The 18,945-nt window shown below is 43.3% G+C and overlaps 1 protein-coding gene across 2 annotated transcripts in view; it reads right to left on the bottom strand.

Moving 5' to 3' along the window:
* The window catches only part of LOC125486293, a 61,244-nt gene that overhangs the window by 29,906 nt on the left and 12,393 nt on the right, over positions 1-18,945 (bottom strand). For both annotated transcript variants that reach the window (XM_048613254.1, XM_048613253.1), the window contains one exon: positions 17,633-18,325. In XM_048613254.1, the coding sequence (XP_048469211.1) occupies positions 17,633-18,319 (687 nt within the window). In that variant the 5' untranslated portion in view covers positions 18,320-18,325. The remainder of the gene's footprint in view (positions 1-17,632; positions 18,326-18,945) is intronic.

The raw sequence follows: 18,945 nt of genomic DNA, 5'->3' as shown, positions 1-18,945 counted from the left end.
CCTGCTGTGTTCATCCAGCTTTACGCCTTGTTGTCTCTTACTACACATCCTGTTCGCTGACAGAGATATGCAATGAGAAAAAACAAAGTATTAGCTGCAATTTGGGCTTGTAAAACCTTTGCAGATTATGCTCTTCTTCACTTCAAAGTAGAGACAATGGAGGAACCCTCAACGACACTCTTAAATTCTGAGCAGTTAGCATCTACAAGTACAACAATGCAGACAAGATACAATAAATGTAGTCTGATGCAAATATAGTGTGGTGGTAGAAAAACTGCAGACTACAGCAGAGGCTTCATCCTGTAACCCTGTGGTGAAGCCTGAACAAGGTAATTTAGTTTTCGATGGAGAGCTAGAAATATTTTGATCAACAATAATCTAAACTCTACCAACAATGACTGAATGAAATCACAGATCAACTGAAATCTGACTAAGAATGTGCTCAGATCAGAAAGTACTGTGCCAAAGGGCAGCCAACATACATGCCACACATTCCTGGTCTTAGTATGAGAACAGAGTAGTGGATGATTTATTAATTTATGATAAAAGATTGTACATTTCAAGAATCTCAAGATTCCATTGCACCAAGGACGTCTTAAGCTATTGCCTGTAGCAACTTCTGCCAGGAGGTTTACATCACAGTTTGTTCACTTCTCTTCCACCAACCTCACATTTGGATACAACAAAATGTTGAAACTTGGTAGTCAGTTTTTAGAGTAGATTTGTAGCTCGGGTTGTGACCTTAGAGACCTATGGGTGGAGCATGCTCAAATTGGCATGAAAATGGGAGAACTACACCAAACGACAGGACGCTAGCCGCAAACAACTCTACTTCCTACATGGATGCCTCAGGAACCAGGTATTACCACGCAGTGTGAAATACAAACCCCCCATCAACAATCCACAAGCCCGCAAAATAGCAGAACAAAACAGCTGCAGGATGGTGAGGGTAATGACCAGCGACGCACACAACCGGCTCCACAGATACGACAGAGAAATTACGCGCCAAGAAACTTTATTCCTGGAAGCTACCAATCAAGACTGGGCAACAGACCGAGAACGAGCCATCAACATCAGTCAAGAGACCATAAGAGCAAGGAAAAGGCAGACCCTTCAGGAAAAACTAGCCAACCTAACCCACCAAAATGACGATAACAGAGCAGACACCTGGATAAGAAACCTCTCAGACAGGAAACTGACAGACACAGAGAAAGCTGTTCTCATTCGCAGACTCAAATACAACTACAGAGATGCCAACAAAACAGAATTCCTAGCCACACTGGAAGCCACACTGAAGACCAACAGCATCAATGAAGAAACACAACAAACCATAAGACAGACAGTGATCCTGACACTGGCCAGAAAAAGTGAACTCAACACTCTCAACACATCTGAAAGGAAAGCCCTAGAAGGACAGAAAAAGGACAAGAACATCACAATACTATCAGCAGACAAAGGGCACATTGACAGTAATACTAAATAAACAGGACTACCTCTCCAAGGCACATGCACTACGAGCAGACGAGAACACATACCGGCAAGTGCAGACAGACCCGACACCGCAACTGGGCAACAAGATTCTCAACACACTAAAGAGACTCAAACAGACCGGACAAATCAACAAAACGGACTTCTTAAGAATGAAACCTGAAGAAACTAACACCCTCCCCCTACAATTCTACGGCCTCCCGAAAGTACACAAACCAGAAGTACCCCTCAGATCCATCGTCTCCCTGCCAGGCACGCCATCACATAGATTAGCCGAGGAGCTACAAAGGACATTAAAGCACCTCGTCAGCAAATCACCCCACTCAATCCACTCAGCCCAGGAGCTCCTCAACTCCATCAAGGACATAAGAATAGACGACGACGAGACAATGGTATCATTTGACGTTACTGCCCTATTCACATTGATAGACATACCACCAGCAAGAGAAACACTGACAACACTAAAACAAGAACAAGACCCTTGTGACATTATCTCCACAGACAACATGCTGACGCTATTGGACCTATGCCTCACCACCCATTTCACCTTTAACAGCCAAATATATGAACAGATCAACAGGACACCCATGGGATCACCTATCTCCGGACTAATAGCTGAAGCGGTGATGCAGAGACTTGAAAGTATGGCCCTTCCGCTAATCCAACCAAAACAACGGATACGCTACGTGGACGACACCTTCATCATTATTAAGTGAACCAAACTAGAGGAGACACACGAACTAATAAACAACATCGTCACCGGGATCAGATTCGCCAGTGAAGAGAAAGAGAATATACAGCACCCACTCCTGTACATCATGGTGGAATGCAGAACAAATGGAGAACTCCTAACAAAGCCACACACTCTGACCAAGTACTGAATTTCAACAGCAACCACCCTAACACACACAAACGAAGTTGCATGACAACATTATTTAAATGGGCAACAACACAGAACTACAGCAAGAAGTAGAACAGTACCTCTTCCAAGTATTCAAAGACAATGGGTACCCGAAAAACTAGGTCAGAAGATGCCTACTACCTGCACAACACCAGGAAGATACTTCACGCCCCGACACGCTCACCATGTTACCTTACATCAGGAACACATCTGAACTGACCACAAGATTCCTACAACATCAGAGTAGCACACAAACCCACATCAACCGTACGCCAACTGCTCACCCGGACAAAAGACCTACTACCCACTGTGGACAGAACCAGTGTCATATACAAGATTCCCTGCAAAGACTGCGACAAACACTACATTGAACAAACAGGAAGGAAATTAACCACAAGGGTACACGAACATCAATTGGCAACAAAAAGACACGACCAATACTCACTCATCTCCATCCACATGGATAAGGAGAACTACCAATTCAATTGGGACAACGCCAGGATCCTGAGACATGCAAAGCAGAGATACCACGGGAATTCCTAGAAGCCTGGTTATCCACTAAGAAAGCCATCAATAAACACATAGAGCTAGAACCCATGTACACTCCATTGTGAAGGAAAACCGGAAGTGAGGTATTCCAGCTCAACGGACACCAGAGATTAAATAATGGGCGGGAAAACACAACAGCGCTTCATTGGAGGCTGCACTGATGACGTTACCCAGCAGGGTAATGAAATATCTGCAAAACAATGAACGAGCTCGGCGAGCCAACCAACCACAACATTGGTAGTCACTTATCTGAAAATTATTGGGAGTGATGATATCAAGTTGTATTACTTATGCTATATATTGTGGGCAGACAAGAGAACCATTGATGTCATTTTTCTCCCCATCAATGGACCTCTTCAAGGTTAGAGGTACAATGTTCTTGATCATGATAGATTACAGCTCCAAATAGATAATAGTCAAACTATTGGAGGTTCACACTTTTAAAGCCGTGATTACATCTCTGAAGGAGATCTTTGCAATACATGCAATCCCAGGAGTTGCAATCTCAGAAAATAGACGACAGTTTGCCATGGGTGACACTGTGGCTCAGTGGTTAGCACTAGGGACCTGGCTTCGATTCGACACTCAGGCGAGTGCCTGTGTGGAGTTTGCTTGTTCTCCCCCTGTCTGTGTGCTCTGGTTTCCCATCATAGTCCAAAAATGTGCAGATTAGGTGAATTAACCATGGAAAATGCAGGGTTACAGGGATAGGGTAGGGTGATGTCTCTGGGTTATAGAAGGTCGGTGTGGACTCGATGGGCTAAATGGCCTGCTTCCCCATTGCAGGAGAGTCTATGAATTATTCCTTTCTAAAAAGTCCCAATATCCACTCAGAAAGCTCACCAAGATGTCCTCAAGCCAACAGGAAAGCTTAAAAAGGAAAGCGCACTGTGAAAGCATTGCTGAAGATGGATGACTTTCAACTTTCACTTTTATGCAAGTCCACTCAAAAATGGTTTAGCTTCCTGTAAACTTTTCATGGGAAGACTGAACTCAACTCCCTATTTTCCAAGGTTCATTCAAGCTGTGAGTTCAAGATGGTGATTTGAGAACAGTCAGGGAGAAAGAGGATGCCTACCTTTTTAGTCAGATTTGGAACTTTGAAAATCATCACAAATTGTGGAAAAGATAGCATACCAATCTACCTCGTTCAACAGAAAATGATATGGTGCAATGGAACAGGTATGCACAAGTTTCTACACTGAAGTAATCTTCTACTTAGTAGAAGGCAGTCATCAAAGTAGGCAAAAAGACCAGAAATGCTACATTCAACGAGAGATCCAGATGACAGCCAAGCTGCTGAACCAAAGTTATCTATCTATTCTCCTCTGCCCTGCAGGGTTCAAAACATTGGATGGAGTACTCAAATTCCCAATCTCCTCCAAAGGAGCTGAGAATATTTTTGAGTAGACAAGTGAAACCACCACTGTGTTTGTCCTTGCAAAATATAAACCAAAGTCAGAGACTTGCAAGATGTAATTTACTGGACAGAATCAGAGACTTGGTGGAAGAAATAATAAAGCACAGATTGCTAACTTGGCCAAACAGCAAGAGATGCTGGGTACATTGGCCAAGTAAAACACTGAAATCACTAAACTCACACACCCGACACAATGCAAACACAGCAGCTGGGCACTAAAGACATTAGCATAGTGTAAAAGGAAACAGTTATCCTGTACAGTCATACCCCAAACAACTTATCCACCAAACCTGTATGCCTCTGTCTAAGTCTTCTTACAAACTCTGATCTATACATCCTTGTTTACTATGATCTACCTGTACTGCTCATAAACAAAACTTTTCACTATACTTCGGTACACGTGACAATAAATCAGTCAACCACCAAAACAAAGGAGGGCCTAGACAGAAAGGCACCAGGTCCTGCTACATTAAAAAACAAACAAACAGTCGTCAGCCATCCAAATGATTGACAATGTTTCGAGCTATTAAGTATGTCTCCCTGATTGGCCAGTACTCTAGAAGGTTCCAGAAAACCATCCAAAAGGGATCGCCTGCAGACCAAGCTTGGCTCTTCTGGGGGCCTTCCAAGGAGACCAGCATGGCAAGAGGCATGGACCGGCTGGCCATCCAGAGGGTGGGTGGGTGAGTGAGTGAGTGAGTGGCAGGTGTTGAGGAAGCAGCTTCGCAGAGCCAGAGCCAGAGCCACAGAGACAGTGACTACGTAAACGTACAAGAGACTGAGAAAATATTGTAACCTTTAGGGCCAAATAGGATTAGAGATAGTATGTTTAGTATTAAAGTTGTAGTAACTTGTTTCCTAATAAAGTTGGGACTGTTTTGCATTGGTACCAGCTTGGGCTCATAGTGATTCGACTGCTTCAGAATTGCAGGACACCTGGGCAAATTCATTCGCAAAGTTCTGGTTGGGGTTATCTAACTGATTTAAGGAGGAACTAGACAACATTTGGTGCCCCTGGGTGGGCATTGATGAGAAGTGACCATCAGGTTCACCGAAGTCGAACCCACCAGATTGCTACCCTCAGAATTCAGCCTGAGCCATTATTAATAGGGTGAATATCCCATGTGAAAGCTAGGATTCAAGTGAGTAACTGAGGATACAGGCAACCAACCAGAAATTGGTTTATCAGGCATGGTGTTCTACAGTCAGAGCAGGCACAGCATGAGCTGGAAAAGGGTAGTGGGGTATAGAAGGACTCTGAGGAAGTCAGCCTAAAGGGGAACAGGTGTTTGTCTCTTGTGTCGAAACCGTAGGGACATTTTGGACTCCCTAAAAGAACCAAGGGAGATTTTATTTTAACCCCATGTTGTCCCTGTCCCAGAGTGTTTGATGGGCTCAGTGTGAGGGGAGCTTTATTTTATATATTTTCAGTTCCAATAAATTTTTCTCCAGATTTTAAACCCTTGTTGTCCCTGTCCCGGGAACGTTTGATTGGGACGGAGCTGAGGGGATATGATTTTTAGTTTACTTTGATTTTAATGAGTAGTATTTCGACCCCTTGTTGTCCCTACCCAAAGAGTGTTTGGTGGGGACAGAGTTGAAGAAAAGTCATTCTTTCTTTTCAGAGCCAAAGGAACTTTATTTTGTGGTCAAGAGAGTCAAGGGACCTTTGAGTTCCAAAGAGTTGAGGAAACTACTTTTCTGTTTAAAGGGAATGGAGACACTGGTATCCTACATACTGTTGTTGACATACAAATGTTGACGCCTCTACATACTCCACTAGCCTGATCGAAATGACTACCAGGTGTTTTAAAGAATACCTGGAACAGGGATCTAGAGATTAGGTCAGGGACCCAGAGAGAGACGCAATATACAGGTGTGTGAAACTTTACAGTCAGGCCACAAGAAGGGGTCAAAGACCTATCATTGTGTCATGTTAGAAGGGGTCACCGTGCTCTAGTTCTACATATCTGAGACTTCGACAGGCTGTAACAAGAATTTAGCCAAAGCCCTACCCCACCTACAGACACTTCCCATAACTTAATAACATGAAAGAGAAATCCAGTAAAGGACTCAGCAATAATAAGAACAAGTATCCTCTTATCCAACATGGGAGGACAATCTCAGACAATACTTTTATAAAAAGTGGCCTAAATGGACAGAAGTCTGCAGCAGCCCAGACTGGCCCTTGATCAGCCTTAAATATACACAAGGACTCTGTCCCCACAGATCTCTGCAGCAGGAATTCCAAAAACTCGCAATTCTCTAAGAGAAAAAATTCCTCCTCATCTCAGTCAAAATTGGATCTGTCCATCCATAGTCCATGTCTTTTTGCTGTCTGTTTTGCCTATGTATGTGTAAGGGACAGTTTATAAGGATTTTAGAGTTTTAACTAACGTAGTTTAAGACCAACATTTCATAACATTTAGTTTTAATTAGACTACCTACTGGTGATGAACAGTAGTTTTGTTAAATGCAGAAACCTGGACTGTGCATTCTGTCAACGTGAATCGAAAAAGCAGGTAAATTAGGGAATCTTTGCATACTTCTGAACATCTCTCACTTCTGAGACAACCCCAGGAGGAGCGGGGCTTGATTTTCATCAGGCTATCCCAGTAAGGAGTGACAAGAGTCATCAAGACATTGAATATTACATCATGGAAAGAGGCCCTTCAGCCCATTGTGTCCAATCCATTCATCAAGCACCTATCTACTCTCATCCCATTTCCAAGCACTAGGCCCATAGCCTTGCATGTTATGGCTCTTCAAGTGCTCATCTAAATAGTTCTTAAATGTTTTACATGTTCCAGCCTCTACCACCCTTTCTCGGTAGTGAGCTCCAGATATCTACTAACCTCTCCTTGAAAAGATTTCCCCACTAAGCCTCCTACCCTTACCTTAAATTTGGTAAATTGGCCCCTCGACTAAGGGGAGATATTTATTCCTTTCTACTCTGTGGCCTTCAGAATTTTGTAGCTCCCAGACCCACTCAGCCTTCTCTGCTCTATGGAAAACAACCACAGCCTATCCAGCCTTCCTTCATCGCTAAAGTACTTCAGCCCAAGCAACAGTCTGCACCCCCTCTAGTGCAATTACTTCCTTCCCATAGTGTGGTGATCAGATCTGCACACAGTAATCCAGCTGTGGCCTAGAAAAAAGCCCATGCAGCTCCATCACAACCTCCTAATTTAAACTTAGAACTATTGTGTCCAGTTCCATTGTACTGAATCCTTTTCTTTCTCTGACTTCTGTAAAAACGGGTCTCATAGCCAGGCCATGAGGCAGAGCGTGGGCTGACATCAGGTGATTCACCCCTTTGAGGAGAAGATAGTTGAGCTATCAAGTGAAGGCCAAGATTGCTCACGTGGTGACGAGAAGATAAAAATGAGCAACCATGATTCTACATATCTGAGACTTCGAGAGGCTGTAACAAGAATTTAGCCAAAGCCTTACCCCACCTACAGACACTTCCCATAACTTAATAACATGAAAGAGAAATCCAGTAAAGGACTCAGCAATATTCTATTGTTCAGCATGATTCTATGATTCTATGATCTATGATTCAACCAAGTGCGTTGCAAGAACACAAATTGCTGGGAAAACTCAGCAGTTTGGCAGCATCCATGCAGAGAAAGCAGAGATAATATTTTGGGTCCAGTGAAACTTTCTTCAGAACAAGTGAGTTGGGTTGTACTATGCTACTCTCTGATTACCACCAGTGCTATCATATTCTTGTTCCGCACATACTTTTATCCATTTTCTCCAAATAATTCCTTCACTTCTCCGGCAGTGGCAGTAGCAGTATCCATAGAACTTCAGTAAGGAAAAGCCACATTCTCGACCCCACAGAGACAGCCCTTCTTTTGAGATGGAAGCCTGTGAACCGTCAGAGAATGCATTGGCAAGGTGCACCCTCCGTCAGCATAGAGATTTTCTTCTTGGTGAATACTGTACCCAGATTAAACTCGGGTCACAATCAGATGGGCACATCACTAGCATGTCTCCATAGGAAGAAATGCCCAAGGCCTCTGATACTCACAAACTGAGGAAACCAGGCACCTGCTCAGCCCCAGGCAGAAGATAAGCTGGTGTTTCCAGCCGTAAGGAACATGGTTAACCTGAAGAGATAAGTAATAGGAACATCTGGCATGTGTGCCAGAGACACCTGGTAAGCAGGAATGAAGAATACAAATGGCCGTCCACGTTTACATTACTTTCTTATTCACTCAGTTGGCTGTCTCCATAGAAAAAAGGCAGCCATTTTGGAGATCCAGGTCCAGCAGAATGCTTAGTTGCTGCTGGATATGTGCTCAGATCTGCACTCATGGGGTTAATTACGAACGGCAAGTTGACAGGGCGGTCGGGGAAAGGGGTGAACATTTACCAGTGACCTTTCCTCTCAAGGAGACAGGGTAGTGCCAGCAGCCAGTCACATAGGAGGAGGGGCAATACAAAGACATGCAGGAAGCTTCTTCTCAGGATACTACAGAGGTAAGCTCAAAGCCTGCAGCAGCTCAAACTGAGAAGGGTGAGCCTCCATCTGACCAGGAAGCTCTGAGCAGGCCGGGGCACCCTAACAGGGGACAACCAGGCAAGCCATGGAGTAGGTGCCCTCCACACCAACTGCAGAAGTTCGACCACCGCCGAGATGTGCTGGGACAGAGAGAAAGAAGAAATCATGGTGGGAGGAAATAGGTGGCGCCAGTGCTATATCATCGTAAAAAGACCAACATATTTGTAAAACACTGAGATAGCAAGAACTGCAGATGCTGGAGTCAGAGATAATACAGTGTGAAGCTGGAGGAATACAGCAGGCCAGGCAGCATCAGAGGAGCAAGAAAGCTGATGTTTCAGGTCAGGACCCTTCTTTAGAAAATTGTAAATATGTATTCACTTGCATTGTTATTATGGCTGCTGTTGTATTATTGTTGCTATAAGTGGAGGGAAAGTGAGACCCACATGACCGGTTCTATGCACAGATCCTAAGCACTCGTCAGGCACTGATCATCTCTCACAGGCAATCACAACAGTGAATGCAGCTGATGGATCCCTTGTCCATGAGGGATACTTGGATCTTAACTTTGGGGATTGGAGATAAGGCATTGTATATTCATGTGGCTAAAAGTCAATGTGAAGTGAAGGTGTCAGGGCCTGGCCAGTACATAGAGGCTCCACAACAGAGGGCGTTCCTGTACTTAATGTTATGTAACGAAGCTGGGAAAGTGGTTGAAGGATCAGTGGAGGGTCATTTTTCAGACAGTGATCCTAACTCCGTTTGATTCAAACTTATTATGGAAAAGGACATGAATAGGCCTGAAATCAAAGTTCTAAACTGGGGAAAGCCGATTATATTAAGTTCAGGTGTGATTTGGCCAGAATGGGCTGGGAACAGACATATTTATGTAAATCAGAGTCAGAGCTGAGGGATGCATTCAAGAAGGAAATAGGGAGAGGACAGGGCTAACATATTACAATAAGGGAAAAGGGTGGGACCAACAATGCCAGCAAACCTTAAATATCAAGGGATATACAGGATTGAAGAAAGAGAAAAATGGATGCTTATAGCCGATACTGTGGGCACAAAACAGCTAAAGCCCGAGAGGATTGCAGACCGTGCAAGAGGAAATTTAAAAGGAAATTAGGAGAGCAAGGGGAAACTTAAAAGAATAATTGAAGGTAAAATAGAGGAAAATTCTAAGTTATTTTACAAGTACATTAAAGGATAAAAGGATAACTAGGGAAAGAGAAGGGCTCTTTTTTCTATTTTTTATCGAGAAGTGCTTTTACACATAACTGGATGGTTTTTTCCTCTCTATCCATTACCCAATCAACCGTGTTTTTTTAATGTAATAACAACCACCACTAAATCACTTGTGTTTTCCAAATGATTACTTTACATGCGAAGCCTGATCAGGGCAATGCAGTCCATCAAAGGGGAGGGAGAAGTAGGGAGTTGGGGAGGGACCTAAATCAAAATGGAGTTGGAAGACACATTAATGATCATAGTGGTAATGAGTGCATGGAACTGGAGGCCAAAAATGGTAGATGACATTTAACTTTGATTATTGTTAGGTGATGCACTTTGGAAGAAATAACAAGACAAGGGAATTTTCAATGAAAGGAAACTAGGAAGCTCAGAGGAGTAGAGAGATCTTGGGAAGCTTGTCCACAAATCCCTGAAAGTGGCAGGGCAGGTTAATAGGGTAGTTAGGAAGGCATATAGGACACTTACCTTTATCATAAAGTCATAGAGTCAAAGCCATAGAGCTGTACAGCATGGAAACAGACCCTTCAGTCCAACTCGTCTATGCCGACCAGATATCCTAAGTTAATTTCGTCCCAATTGCCAGCATTTGGCCCATATCCCTCTAAATCCTTCCTATTCATATACCCATCCAGATGCCTTTTAAATGTTGTAATTGTACCAGCCTCTGACTTCCTCTGGCAGCTCATTCCATACATGCACCACCCTCTGTGTGAAGAAGTTGCCCCCTAGAACGCTTTTAAATCTTTCCCCTCTCACCTTAAATCTATGCCCTCTAGTTTGGGACTCCTATACCCTGGGTAAAAGGCCTTGGCTATTCACCCTATCGATGCCCCTCATGATTTTATAAACCTCTATAAGCCTCTGACATTGCAGGGAAACCAGCCCCAGTCTATTCAGCCTCTCCCTGTAGCTCAAAACCTCCAACGCTGGCAACATGCTTGTAAATCTTTTCTGAACCCTTTCAAGTTTCACAACATCCTTCCTACAGCAGGGAGACCAGAATTGCACACAGTATTCCAGAAGTGGCCTAACCGATGTCCTGTACAGCCACAACATGGCCTCGCAACTCCTATACTCCATGCACTGACCAATAAAGGCATTCTTCACTATCCTGTCTACCTGGGACTCTACTTTCAAGGAACTATGAACCTGCACTCCAAGGTCTCTGTTCAGCAACACTCCACAGGACCTTACCATTAAGTGCATATGTCCAGCCCTGATTTGCCTTTCCAAAACGCAGCACCTCACATTTATCGAGATTAAACTTTATCTACCACTGGTCGGCCCATTGGCCAATCTGATCAAGATCCTGTTGTACTCTGAAGTAACCTTCTTCGTTGTCCAGTACACTGCCAATGTTGGTGTCATCTGCAAACTTACTAAACATACCTCCTGTATTCACATCCATATCATTTGTATAGATGACGAAAAGCAGTGGACCCAGCACAAAACCTTGTGAAGTTGTGGCATTGATTATAAGTTTAGGGTGGTTATATTGGAGCTGCACAGGACATTTTGGAGCACTGTGTGCAGTTCTTGTCATGTCATTGTAGGAAGGGTGTAATTGCACTGGAAGGGGTCTGGAGGAGATTTGCCATGATGTTGCCTGGGGTGGAGAGTTTTAGTCATAAAGAGAGATTGCATAGACTGGGACTGTTTTCCCTCGAGCAGAGGACACTGAGGAGTGACATGATTGTGAGGGGCATAGACACAGCGGCAGGAAGTAACTTTTCCCCTTGATGGAGGGATCAATGATCAGGGGCAAAGATTTAAGGTAAAGGGGCAGAAGATTTAGAGAGGATCTGAGGAAATTTTTTCACTCAGAGGGTGAGGGGAATCTGGAACTCACTGCCTGTAAGGGTGGTTAAAGCAGAAAACCTCTCAACATATTTAAGAAGTATTAAGGAATGCTGGAAAAGGGGATTAAAATAGTTAGGTCGTTGTTTTTGACCGGTGCAGGCTCAATGGGCCAAAGATTTAAATGTACATAAAAATACAGTGAAAAGTGTTTTTTTACGTGTTACACACAAAGTGTCACCACATTCGGGCGCCATCTTGAAACACTGAGTATAATGCAAGATTTTACTGCAATAGAGGTCATCTTTCTCTCTTCTTGTTCCACTTCCACTGCTCGACATCGGCCAAAGTCACTGAAATGGGCTCTGGGGTCTCAGTTATAGGCCTCCACATCTGAACTGGAGCCATGGGCCCGAGGATACATGGGTTCCATCCCTCCTATTCCCCATCTGACATTCGTCCGGGCACTGTCACCAGTCATCAGTTGTCGGGGTCCTCCGCCGTTCCTTTCGCCAATGCTTCCACTCATTCAGGTGTCCTGACCCAAAGCATCGGTCTACCCTCAAGTCTGGGCCAGGGGAGTCAGCCCAGGACCTGCCCCTTGCTCAATGAGAGAACCCGGGCTGAGGTGGAGCCGTGTCTGTCTCGTCCTAGCGAGGTTGCTGCTGCTGCTGCCGGAGGCCTCCTCCTTCAACCATTTTCCAGGTTTAAGAGAAAAGAAAGAATGTAAAAATGAAAAACAGCAAAAGCGAAAAGAATAAAAGATAAAGAAAGCATGCAGGAATGGACAATCCATAGGCCCTGCTACTCCACCACCATCTTGAACATCAAGAACCCTAGAAAAGGACCTAGAAAAGGTCCTTTCTCTGTATTGTAAACCTCTGAGTCCATGACACTTTCAGCCCAGCAGCGCCTTAAAATGACTGGCTGGATATAAAAGAAATCTAAGGGCAGCTGTGCCTTGACAGCCCCAAATGGAATTGCCACCTTGTGAACATGTCTGCTCATTTAGCAGATGGTATAGCTCTGAGATGATGGATAGGGACATCCTTAATCTTGTGCGTCATTGCCATTCTGCCAGTTGGAGATAGCTGCAGTGAAAACAATAAATACGGCATCTCACCACCCCTTTGTATCTCCTTGGTGAATGTTGTTCTGCTGCTTCTCCCTCAGGAGGCTATGTTGGCAGCCACATATGCTTGCTCTGGTTACGGAGCTTACTGAAGCTCGTGTCGCCGATGTTTTCTTTTCCTGTTCTTTCTCAGCAGGAGCAATACCATAAGAAAGGCTGGATTGCTATTGACAAATATTACTCATTTGAAAGAGATTATGAAGAGAAGTTCAGAGAAATCATACAATGAGACTTCAGATCCTTGACAATCAAGTTGAACATTGTGCCCTGACATAGGATTGCATGGAGTTTTCCCAAGGAGGTAACAGCCATGCCTTAATAAGAAAATTTGAGGTATGTGACCTCACCAAATACATGACAGACAACCAAAGTGTCCATGTCCCATTGGTATTAGGTTCCTTCCAGTAGATCCCCCTGAAATGGACTCCTTAACATCCCTTCCATATCATTGCCTGTGTTCTCACAGAGTTACATTTCCATGTGAGCATTTGGCAGCTGCTCTGTGTTTCCTTCCAGGGCATGCTATAAATTGTCCTGGACAATTGGGAACACAAACTGCTGTTTAATAGTTCCTTGTGACAATAAGTCCAATTGAGTTTGGATCACAAAGTTGGGTTGGGTTGCTAATCGCTTAAGAGGGGCCAATTCATTGAACTGTGTGGAAAGCCAGGAACTCAAGTTCTGGGAACAGACCAAGGCCACAATGTAATGCTCATGGTTGCTTCAAGACATAATTTACGTGGATTCTTTGACCTGTCCTGACTTCAAGATGATATAATTGCTTTGTCAGTGGAGGTATGATTCATGCAATTACCCCTGCCAATGTTTCAAAGTAATGTTCCAAATTGCATCCATACTGAAAAAAATAGTTACTTCCTCCTCCCACTTAGGATGCAGTCCCAGCCAGCATCTGAACTTATTGCTCAGTTGATTTTCAGATAACATGGTGAAGTTTCAACTTTGTGTTTGCATGAATAACTTGCAGACTTTCCCGGTGACTCAAGAATTATCCCCACTTTTCATGTTCCATTTTGATCACTGTAGCCTTGATGAATTCAGCCAGGCATCTTTACTTGGCAATCAATGTGCCTGTTTGACACCCTGAGCTCATGACTCTCCAGATTTCTGTGCCCTTGCTGGCCCAACACCCTCTGATGTAGAGCCCGCTGTAAAGGTCGCCTGCTTGAATCATCCTTTCAAAACCGCCCAGATCCCTCTAATTTACGATCAGCTCCCACCACAATGTCTGATTATCTCCATCATTGTCACCATTCCTTCAATGACCCAGTAAATTGAGGGAATGGTGACAGACCCAGTGAGGCCTGTTCCCAGAACTTGAGTTCCTGGCTTTCCGCAACATCCATTGAATTGGCCCCTCTTAAGCTATTAGCAACCCAACCTCCATGAGCGACCATGGCCCACCCCAGACTGACTTGACAGGAATGCCCCAACTGACCACAGCTCAGCAGCCCTCCCCCCACCCAGACTGATCTCTCCACATCACTCCAACTGACCTACATGTAAACCTCAGGCTGTTTACACTTGTCCTCAAGGACTGACAGTGACCCAATCTCAGCACTGCTGTGGCGTGGATCCCAGGCATGCAGAAGACCCTAGATTGGATTCAGGCTATTTCTGGACTGACTGAAGTCCACCCTTGCCCATTAAACACTCCTGCCCTTTGACTTTCACATATCACCATCTTCTTCAAGCAGTGTATTTTCCACATAAACTGCTGTCACATACTGCAGCTTTGATGTTGACCTGGTACAGTGCTAAACATTGAAATGTTTCTCTCCCCCAACTGAAACATTTACTATCTGGCAGTCTCCAGTGCTGTTTGCTGCTTGCCTCTCCTCCTGCACTAACAAAAGCATAAAGCAGAGACCACCTGCCTCTAAATCAGTAGTGGAGGCCTTCTGCGCACAAACAAAAACAAACTAAAATGCAGTAGATACATGGCGCCATGTCAGCACTAAAAATCAAACAGACATACACCAGATGCCTGGCTGTCCCTCAGCACAAACAACCTGCCTATGAGCATGCAGATCCTGACTCTCCCTCAACTCCAAAGTACACGGATAAAGCCTTTAAAGCATGCCTGTATAAGCCAGGAACAAATATGATGATGTTGTGAGGCCAGTACTTTGCTGATTCTGAGCTGGGTGGATGAAGGATCCTGAAGTAGCGTGCCCAGTGAACACGGAGGCACCTTATTCAGATGAAGCAGAGAAGCAAGGTGACTGGCATAGCTATTCCACAAGTTGTGATGGACGCTCATGAAACAAGTCAGCAGGTACCAGCTCTGTTCTACCTGTTCAGGTTTTGAGCCATCTAATCTCTCGATTGTGGAGCGAACAATTGAGAGCAAGATGTTGATGTGGTGAGTTGAGCAGTTAATGAGCTGCAGATGCATGCAAATAGGCTTCTCAATAGCCGACAGCAGAGTTTTAAACTTGCTATTTAAAATGTGAGGAATTAACTGCAACATGTTTTGGTTCTTGATAGCAAGAATCTGATTTTTTTGAATCTCACCCTATTAAGCAATATCACTCGCTGTCATTCTCATATCTTGGACAAGAGAAAATTCTTCCTGAGCAAAAATTGTTTGTTTTCCACTGACGCAGCACGCTGTTGAACTCAGAGCTAGGCTTCAACCCAGTTCTGAAGGGGAGTCACACTGTACCCAAGCATTAATTCTGCTTTACTCTCCACAGGTGCAGCCAGAGTTTCTCCAGCATTGTCTGTGATTGATCTAATCCAGTAACAGGATCATTTACTTCTACTTTTACAATTTGCTTGGCTCTCCTCAAACTGAATTTTAATTCACGATTTTATTACAACCATGGTATCCAACAATTTCCTTGCCCAGCTATTGACACTCAGTCTCCATTAAAACCAATTTCTCCATGTCATGCCCCTCCATATGAACCCACCTTGCATCTTGCTTACATTTACACAAATTTAAACTTCTTTCTCCGGCACATTTACCCTTAAAATCCTTGCATGTACCCTATTATTCCTTCAAAGTCACACCCCATACTGCACCTCTGCCATGCAACTACTACTGTCTCTGTGGTTTACTGATACTGGTCTCAATTACATTTTCACTGTCTCCATTTCGTCATTGGTGACAGTGCCTTCAGTCAGCAACATTATTCTTTGCAACTTTTGCCTTTAGCTCTTTGTCAGCTGTTGGCCACTTCCAGTCTTTTAAAGCTGACTTAAAGCTCATCATCTTGACTGAGTCTTTGATCACACACCTTAACTTCCCCATAAAAGATCATTATCTTCTACTGGGAAGCACATCCTGCTATATATAAATACAATTGAATTTATTCTTCGATAATGTAACTCATTCAAAGATTTCTCACAAGCAATTTTTTTTAAATATGTTTGAGACACCAAGGTAACATGCCAATTGTGATATTGTGCAAGACATCAACAAGTTGAAAAAGATTGGGAGATGAGTCAAAGTAAATCTGGAAGTGATGCAAGTCACCTTAAAATTGGTGGAGACAGAGGAAGGAAAGAATGAAGGAGAAACCAGAAATTGCCACACAAACCCAGTCACAATTCCACAGCACATAAAGTTCACCATATCAGATTTTTTGAATGGAGTATCGTTTCACTAGTTAGAATCTGGACTAATGTTCCACTTTCCTTCTCTCCATTTTTACCTAGAAATATTGAAGATATGTAGGGACCCTAATCATGTAACCTGGTTTGGAAAATTTAGTTTTTGATTTCAACACAATTTCTCCTCCAAAGTGAGAGATGCAAATGATACAATTTACTGTCAGTAGTTTCAAGTCCTCATTGTGTGGCTGAAACACAATACGGATGTCCAAACTCTGTCACAACAATGGACCCTACACCTAGAAACCATGGAGATATAGATTTCCCAAATGATCCTCCTAAATTTAACACTTGGACAACTTGTAAGTATTTTGCATGTGTTGTCTGGATGCAGCCAGCCAGATTGAATGGGTGGATGGGTTCTGAAGAAGGAGTGGGAGTGTCAGCTTTTGAGGGAATAAGTAAAACCATGGAGCAATGATAAACAGATAAGCTTGGTGCGTCAGAAGGAAGTATTCCCGTTCCCTCTGGCTGGCAAACAAAACTGGGAAGACCTGATGAATCCTGGTCTTAATGCCTCACATCACTTGACGGGTGACTCAATCTCGGGAAACCGAGTCCACACAATTGATGCTGTAGGTATGAAAACTAATACTCTCGTTGAATTGGAAGCATGCAGCCTCATCAAAACACATCTACTTCCTGAGAGCAGGTTTGTTGTCATCATCAACGCCTCAGTCCACTTAAGTTAAACTAAAACTCGCTGTGATAGAACTGGGTTTGAGTCAGAATCCGTATTTTTAACACTCCAAAACCACAAACTCCCATTGTATCTAAATGTCATCATTAGGAGAACATTCCCTGTGAGAATAAACGTCCTCACACATTCTGAGAGCTTACCAATTTAGCACCAAATTTCACAGTTTTGCCAAAAGGCCTTGCACCCATTCGGAACAGTGTTAATCACATCGACCAATATATCTAAAAACTTCACAATACCTTGGTTTCTGCTTCATGTGTGTCAAACAGATGTGAATCCTCAGAAGTTGACTGAAGAAAGGTCCTACCTAAAGAGTTCATTCGTGGATATTGGTTTGTGAAATCAAGATGAGATGGACCAGGGATGTGAACTGAAGAGGTTTTAATGTTGCTCTTGTTAGTCAGGTCCATGGCCTTTTCTGAACTGTCTTTGGGCCAAAAGGCAGAGTGTGGTGTTGTTGCTTTCTCTATAGGCTGCATATGTAAATGCGGAATATAGTCAGGAGAACTTGGCTCAAAAGACAACTGGCCACAACTGAAATGTTGGCCACAAATCCGAGAATACATTGTTGGTGTCCAACCTTTTCTTGTAAGTTGGATTGCTTTTGTTATAGCTGCAGTATGACTCCCTTTTTTTCTGATGACTGTGAACCACCGAATATGAGTGTCTTTGCCCCGGCGACTTCGGCATCCAGCAACACTGCAACAATCTCCATGACTGTTTGAACGTGAAGTGGATTTTTGAACAATGACAGATTTTGGATCAATGCCAAGTCTTTGACACAGAACTCTTTGAAAGTATACCCTTGTTCCTGAAACAGGGAGTCCATATTGTTTACAGAGCTCTCGTAGTTTGGCTTTTGGGCCTTCCTTAATCTGCTGAATGGTCACCGATATTTCCTCTGAGGTATTTATGTTAGCCATCATAAACTGCTGAAAAGGCAAAGAATTAACATAGTTAACATATTTGCACTGATGTGAAAAGTCCTAACGATCATCGTCCTCCTGTTCTGTAGTAATCACGCCACAGTCTGAATGCTAAAAGATACAATTCAGCAACATCATTTCTGATCAGTCAGTGTGTGTATGTGTGTGGAGTGGAGCGAAGGGCCTGCTGTTTCAGGATCTGCAACTTTATTGACTAGGGACGCATTTAGTTGGCCTACATCCAATTCAATTTAGGCATTGATTTCACAGCTAGTGCAGTTTGGATCAGCCGAGTGCTTGTGATTGTTTGCAACAAGGATAAACGCAGCATTTTTGCATGAACTGAAATCGAGAGTTTGGTATACTTCTTACTAATGCGTCATCATTGAAATGTACAAAGATAACTGAAATACATAAATTGATATTCATTGGATGAGGGATGTTTCAAAGTTTTAAAAAACTGACTGCTTACATCTAAATATAGAGGCATACTAAAACATATTACAAAGTTAATTTGTAAGTAATTTTAGATTAAGTTTCTTATAGCTAGTTAATAAAAGTTGTCTAAATTGTTTGTAAGATATTATAGGTTTTGAATTAATTTTCAATTATAGTCTCAGGCAGAA

The sequence above is a fragment of the Rhincodon typus genome, chromosome 27 (assembly GCF_021869965.1).
Source record: "Rhincodon typus isolate 14 chromosome 27, sRhiTyp1.1, whole genome shotgun sequence".
NCBI lineage: Eukaryota > Metazoa > Chordata > Chondrichthyes > Orectolobiformes > Rhincodontidae > Rhincodon > Rhincodon typus.
Note: the sequence above shows the minus strand (reverse complement) of the source record. Positions and strands in the feature narration are given on the sequence as shown.